At 33.7% G+C, this 6,975-nt stretch overlaps 1 protein-coding gene across 1 annotated transcript; it reads right to left on the bottom strand.

Moving 5' to 3' along the window:
• Positions 1–64: 64 nt before the first annotated feature.
• LOC115714060 (ubiquitin carboxyl-terminal hydrolase 3) lies at positions 65–5,032 on the bottom strand. Its single transcript, XM_030642589.2, has 6 exons — positions 4,566–5,032; positions 3,501–3,617; positions 2,913–3,011; positions 1,781–1,969; positions 1,321–1,502; positions 65–883 (listed from the first exon to the last, which is right to left on the bottom strand). The coding sequence occupies exons 1-6, from the start codon at positions 4,680–4,682 to the stop codon at positions 478–480; spliced, it is 1,110 nt and encodes a 369-aa protein (XP_030498449.1). The 5' UTR covers positions 4,683–5,032; the 3' UTR covers positions 65–477.
• Positions 5,033–6,975: the final 1,943 nt, after the last annotated feature.

Consider the following 6,975-nt stretch of genomic DNA (forward strand, 5'->3'; position numbering starts at 1 on the left):
TAGAGCATAATATACATATAATATAGTATATAATAAAATGGGTCCAGTGTAACATTGTCTCCAGTTTACTCTTCTCACTACTAGATATTAGATAATAGTGAGCAAATTCCAATTGCATTGCAATTCTAATGTTGTTCTCACTTCTGATGAGCCATGGAAAAATACAAACTTGTCTATGTGAAGACCTCTCACACAACATGTACACTGCTCCTTTTCCTCTTATTATGAGAGAAGACAAAAAGAAAAAAGAAAAAAGAAAAAAAGAAGTAATGCTTTCACCATCCGCTGTACATGTCACCTAAGTATACACTTTTGACAACCCAAACTCAATTGATACTTCACAGCTCTTTCCACAGGTTGAAAAAGGGGAGAAAGAAAAAAAAAAGAGAAATAGGAAACAAATTAGAATATGAAAAACATGAGTAAAGTGTGTCCAATAATTATAATATCCTAACCCTCTTAAATTCAAATTCTTCTTTAGCTCTTATTGCTGGAGCCAAGGCTCTCGTAGAACAAGATGTACCCGTGATCTGTGTTACTCGAGTATTCCTGCGCCGATCCAAAGAATGTTTGCACAGCAGACTCATCTATCATCTCAACATTCTCATCATCAAAAAATAACCAGTGGTTATGGCTCTTCACAAGACTGACGTAGTGTCCATGGTTTGGCCCACTCCCGACATGCACAACAACAGCAAACAGGGAGTACTCAGAGTCTGCATCTTCTACTGTGTTGCTCAGCTTCAGCTCAAGGGGGAAGACAACTCGATAAGAGAGCTTCTTGTAGCGTCCAAGCTGTTCGATATATTTGAAACGCTTTAGATGGATTACCAAGATGTGAGGTGGCTTCTTTATCTTCATCCTTTTCTGTGCTTCTTGCAAACTGCACATGGCAACATTTCCACCAGTCATAAAAAACTAATGAGAATAAGGTCAAATAAACCTCAAGAGATTCAAGGTTAAAAAAAATTATAAAGTTAACAATACTAGAAAATTACATCAAGTCTCATATTTTCTTTAAAAGAACAATTTTTTTTGTTTGAATCTAAACAATATAAAGTAAAATCCCTTATTTATCAGGTATTTCTCCACCACAAGTGAGGTTATCTATACATAACCCGGGGGGTCAAAAAAAGAAAAGTAAAATCCCTTGGAATGTTTTTAGTTTCCTTCTAAATCCAAGTTCAAGCATATAATGGTCTTTTAACACCAGAGACGAATCACTGATGAATAAGCTATCCCTAGATATTTAGGGAGATCCACATAGTGGGCAAAAATCAGAAAAGACTATATCTGTAGCAGAGAGGAAGAGACACCAACCTGCAGCACTTATCACAGAAAAATTTATCCTCGGCATTCAATGTCTCAGTAGAACTGAAGTTCTTCAAACAGCTGGTTATTGAACTGTTCTGCTCGATATCAAGGCTCAAGTCAAAAAAGGTCTCATCCCTTGCTGTCACTGTCTCACACCGCAAGCACCTTGTCTCGTTGGTGAGAAGTCCCTGTTCCAGATAGCCATTAAAAACATGAGATAATAATAATAATAAAATTAAAATAAAACAAAATAAAAAACTCAGAGATCATCACTTTAGTGAAGCAATGCCGCACATAAGAAAAACAATAGTATGGAATGCGTAACACAGTTCAGCCACTACACGTGTTAGCAATACAACTACACAACATCATATGAAGTTATGGTTGAACAACATAATATTTAGCATTAACAAGTTACCAACAACCATTTGAAAGATAACTTAAAATTAATTATAAAAGCATTTACCTGAAAATTTTTGTGCACCCAGGTGACTAATGGCTCTTTTTGAGTACCATTAACCTGACCATTTCTTGGCCCATTGGCTACTGTATCAGGAGGAGATAAAGATTCTTTATCACTTTTTGTTGCTTGAGCCTCTTTTTCCAATATATCAACAAGCTCATTCAGCAAGAAATTCAAAAACTCGTGGGCATCCTATAAAAACAGAAGGCATTGTAAAAAATAGTGATTTTAAGTTTAAACAGTTATTTGAAAATAATAGTAATTCTACATAAACTTGAAGCAAAATATGATTAACATCCTCTTGCCCATTGACAAGAACTTTTTAAATGTTCAAGCAAGAGCAAGTCACACGCTCATATGCAGAGGAAAGTCAATATACCTTTTTACACGTATCCTTTGAGCAAGAAATAATCACTTTAAATATGATGAAACTCGAACATGCAAGACAATACATGAAGTTTTAATTAAAGATCCATATTCATTCTGGGCATTAATTTCTAAGAGTCAAACCATACAAAAAAGTAACTGCAGTACCTACCATTGATAAGGCTATTATTCAATCTTTTAATAATGGAACAACAAAGCATATGTTTCATTCAGTTTGATTATTGAAGAAGGTTCTATCATGTACTTTATAAAAGAAAATCATATTATAGATCTTAATTTGGTGCCTTCAGCAAAGGCATTTGATTACCCATGGTATCATCTTTTCATTGTCAACTCTCTCCCTCCCTCCCTCCTCTCTCCCAGGGTTCTATCATGTACTTAATAAAAGAAAATCAGATTGTCAGCTTATGCATATTATAGATCTTTATTTGGTGCCTTCAGCAAAGCCATTTGGTTGGTCCTTTCATCTTCAACTCTCTCCCTCCCTCCCCACCCAAAGCAAAAAGCAATGACTTTCTCACAACCAGTGAAAGCTACCAAACAAGGTTGCAAAGTTCCCTCTATGTTCTTCATTGATCCTCTTCACCTATACAATTCATAAAATACCTAACAATTCATACACCTAATGCCGCCCTTCAATTTCAGGAAAAATCCTTTAGTTGTATACACAGTTATCAGTTTGTGACAATTTTGGCTAATGGCTTTGAAGAAACTGCATTTTGTGGTGTTTTCATATTAAAATATATACCTGGTGCATGTAGCTACGGAAAAGTTCATTTTGTTTTTTCAACCTCTGTACAAAGCGCTTAGGAGCAATGACCCCCGTTTTCTTCTTCTGTGAACTTATCTGGACAAAGAAAAAAAGAGGAACAAATCATTTGTTGATCTCTCAACCAATCAGTAAGTCATGACAAGACTTCAGATACAACAACATCATCTATTGTAAATGCCATACCACCAGGAGGGATAACAGGAAGACCCTATTAGCATCATAGTGGATGCTAGATAGAATTCAGGCAAAAAAAAACAAAACAGAAAGACATACTGTAGAGTCCATGGTTAATTGAGGATGACTTACTTCTGAAAGCTTGTACATGGAGTGAAAAAGCAAGAAAAGTAAAACAAAAAAAGATATTAAATCAACATAACTCGCATGGTAATATGTAGAAACACAAAGGTACATACACAGCCAACTTGAGAAAAATCCATGTAAACTTTACAGCACTAAAGCAACAAACAAGGAGAACAGAGGCCAGTAACATAAAGAAAGCATGTAAATAATAGCTGTGTTGATCAAGCTCATCTATAACAAAAACATTCCACCTTGAATTATTACCTGGCTAAACAAATCAGCTAAACACGTCAAGAGATTTTCTTCTGCATCCCCAATACTTTTGGTATTCGAATAGTATTCTAACAACTGTTCGCGAAATGGAACACAAAAATATAGTGCCTGAAGAATAAAAACAATGAAGATCAGGAAACAATTTTAAAATATAATCAGCCTCCACTGCCTATTATTTAGCAGATAATAAATATCATATCAACACAAACACCAAACCAGAAGATTGTCTTCCCATTTTTCATTTCTCCATTTTTTTTTATTATTATGGTTAAGAGGACAATTCCAATTGTACATGGTACTCTAAAAAAATGTCAACTGGCATTTATACTGTCACACCCCAAAAATGTCTTCTGCAAATATGGTATCCTTGGACTTCAAATGGTCTAAATATAAATCAAACTCATGCTCATTCTGTTCATTTGATTCTTTTTTTAGTTTTCTCTAGATAGCCTATTGAAAACAGAAAGAAAACTATCCAGCTAGTATAATTTCTTTCTCTTATCCTCTACATTTGGAGCCGAATCAAACACCGTTAGTATCGTAGGGTAATGTGATAAAATACAAATCGGCTCTTACGTTTGCCTTGAACAAAGTGGCAGAAAACAACAAAAATTACACAAGCAACGAGTCCTTTTTTTTTTGGATCAAAAGTAACGAGTCCTATTATGAATGAATTGGAACCAAAATCCCTTATTCCTTATTATACTTCGCAATAACATAATCGAACACTAATATCAACACGCACAAAGGGGTATATCTTGATACTCAACAGAGTAGCAACAAAAAAGAAAACGAAAAGAAAATTAATAAAGAAATTAATTCATCCAGAACGAAATGAAATATCAAATCCTATAATTCAAATGAATATGTAACAACACAAAATTCACAGAACAATAACAATAACAAGACTTTGGTCCTCTTGCACGCCAAGCTCTATTGTAACACAAGAATTCAGTAAAAATAAGAGCAAATTCAAAGAAAACCAAGTCAAATCCTTTCATTCCAATCGAAAATGAAAATCGATGAAACGAAGACTTAAAAAAGAAAAAAACATACCTGCAAAACGCTATTACAGTAGCAAGTGTTGCCGAAATTCTCAAGGCCAAAGTATCGCTCGCCTTCGGGAAATTGGTCACCCAGAGCTTTCTCGAGTTTGGAACCCGCAGCACCCATTAGCGCAGGCCGAAGGGAGAAGTCAATCGAATCGCCGCCGAGTTAGATCCTCAAGGCTCCCTCCGAATCAACTAAGCGACTAGCACCATGGCAATGAACCGATTCGCTTGTAGGTCTCGGTGAGTATCGTCTTCTATGAGATGTTGGAATTGTTAGGGTTTTGGTTCGGAAATTGAAGATTGGAAGACGACGAGGGTTTCGGTCGAGACGAAGTGGAAGGAAGGAAGGAGAGAAAGAAAGGAAAATAAAGAAAGAAAGAAAGAAAGTAAGACGAAGAAAATGAAGCAAATTTTATTTTATTTTATTTTATTTTTGAATTTTTAATTTAATAATAAAATAATAAAATGAAGGGAATGGAAGTGAATTAAATGAAATTTTAAAATAAATAAGTTGGATTTTACTTGATTAATAATAAATAAAAATAAAATAAAATAAAATTGGTGATAGTGTAAAATAGAGAGCTGCAATCACGTGTGCCGAACTGTGAATGGAATTGAGTGAGCTGTAATTTTTGTAGATGAAAGAAAACAAAGATTACAAAATAGAGGACAGCAACTTTCACTTGGGCTTCTACTTTTTAGACAAGCCCACTCTCTTTTTAACATAGAGATAATGGGGTTTTTTGAAAAATACCTCTTTTATTGATCAATTAACCAAATTTACTTTTAATTTTATATTTAATTGAAACATACCTCTTTTTATATGTACTGTACCCAAAATACCCTGACATAAGGGAGTCACATGGAAAGTATATTGAGGTGACAGGGATAAAATTGGTAAAGTGTTTAAAAAACGAGGTAAAAATGATAGACTTTAAAAAAGAGGGTAAAAATAAAAGAGGACAATATAAAAAGAGTATAGAGAGTCTAATTTCCTCTTATTTATTTATGAAATCTCATTTTCAAAAAACAGTTTCACACCGCATACTCAAATTTTCATTATTTTTAATTTTTTTATTGTGAAATAAATTTTTTTATACGTTAAATTTTTACTGTTATTCCAAAGCTATTTTAAAGTTATTCTACTGTTATTTTAATTGTTTTATTTTATTACTTTACGGTTGTTTTATAAAAAGACAGTATTTTTGTAAAAAAATTCCATGTGACAGTAAAATTATAAACTTTTACTTAAAATTTAGTATTTTTGTAAAAACCCCTAAAAAAATTATTTCAAAAAAAAAAATAAAGACAATAAAAAAATCACAAAAATACAATGAAATTTTGAATATCTTTATGGCTTTTATTTTATTACATAAAATATAATTTTTTGATATATTTTTATGTTGCATTTTTGTTATTTTGTTGTTGGTTTTTTGTTATTTGTTATTTTGATAATGCTTTATTATTGTTTTGATGTTATTTTCTTGTTATTTTCATTTAGTTTTCATTTAGTTCTATCATTTCGTCAAAAAGAGGCTCTTATGTGTAGAAGAATATTCTTTGGGGTAAATAACTTTTTGATTCGAGTGATTTGTGGAGGGTGGGAGATGGAAGTCATATTAACATTTACAAGGATGCTTGGGTCCCTTCGGCGTCTAGGTCTCGAATTCTATCACCCTAAGTTCTTGGCAATGATAGTGTGACAGCTCTTCTTCGGTCATTTGGTGGAAGTTGGAATGCGGATTTGGTTTGTGCTTCTTTCTTCTCAGATGAAGCTGCAACTATTCTTGCTATTCTTTGGCCTTTACATCCAATGTGTGATAAGTTGATATAGGGCCATGAGGATTTATGCCTTTATAATGTGAATAGTGGTTATTGGTTTGCACTACACAAGGAAGGTTTAGACAAATCTTCTTCATCTATTGGTTTTTCGGGTTGGTGGAATAAACTTTGGAGGCTTAATATTCCTCCAAAGGTTAAAACTTTTGCTTGTCAAATTTCTTCTAACTAGATTCCTACAAAAAAAATTCATCAGTCATAGTCTCTTAAATGATGGTCTATGCCCAATTTGCAATAATCAATTAGATTCTACTCTTCATGCTTTGTGGGGTTGCTCCTCTCTTGCGCGGTGTCGTAAGTTGTGTGGTTTTTAGCTTGGTGATCCGCTTGCTACTTGTAAGGATTTCTTTGATTTTATTCACCAATTTATTGACTCCCTACCCAAGCATCAGATTGAGTTAATTTTGGTTGTCTTATGGGTAGTTTGGTTTCGAAAGAATAAATGGGTTCATAATCACAAGATCATTTCTCTCGAACTAGTGGTGTCATGGGCTTATGATTTTTTGCCAGCCTATTAAAAGAAAGATGTTCTCGATTCTAGTGGAGAGGAGTCAAGTGGTGTTGTTCAGGTTCCT

Source organism: Cannabis sativa, chromosome 4 (genome assembly GCF_029168945.1).
Source record: "Cannabis sativa cultivar Pink pepper isolate KNU-18-1 chromosome 4, ASM2916894v1, whole genome shotgun sequence".
Classification (NCBI taxonomy): Eukaryota; Viridiplantae; Streptophyta; class Magnoliopsida; order Rosales; family Cannabaceae; genus Cannabis; species Cannabis sativa.

Excerpts from the sequence above, each read along its gene's own strand:
- LOC115714060 (XM_030642589.2), bottom strand. The coding sequence starts at position 4,682 with ATGGGTGCTGCGGGTTCCAAACTCGAGAAAGCTCTGGGTGACCAATTT. Across the intron at positions 3,618-4,565 it reads ACTGTAATAGCGTTTTGCAG|GCACTATATTTTTGTGTTCC; the intron begins GTATGTTTTTTT and ends TTTATTCTTCAG. Across the intron at positions 884-1,320 it reads TTCTGTGATAAGTGCTGCAG|TTTGCAAGAAGCACAGAAAA; the intron begins GTTGGTGTCTCT and ends TGCCATGTGCAG.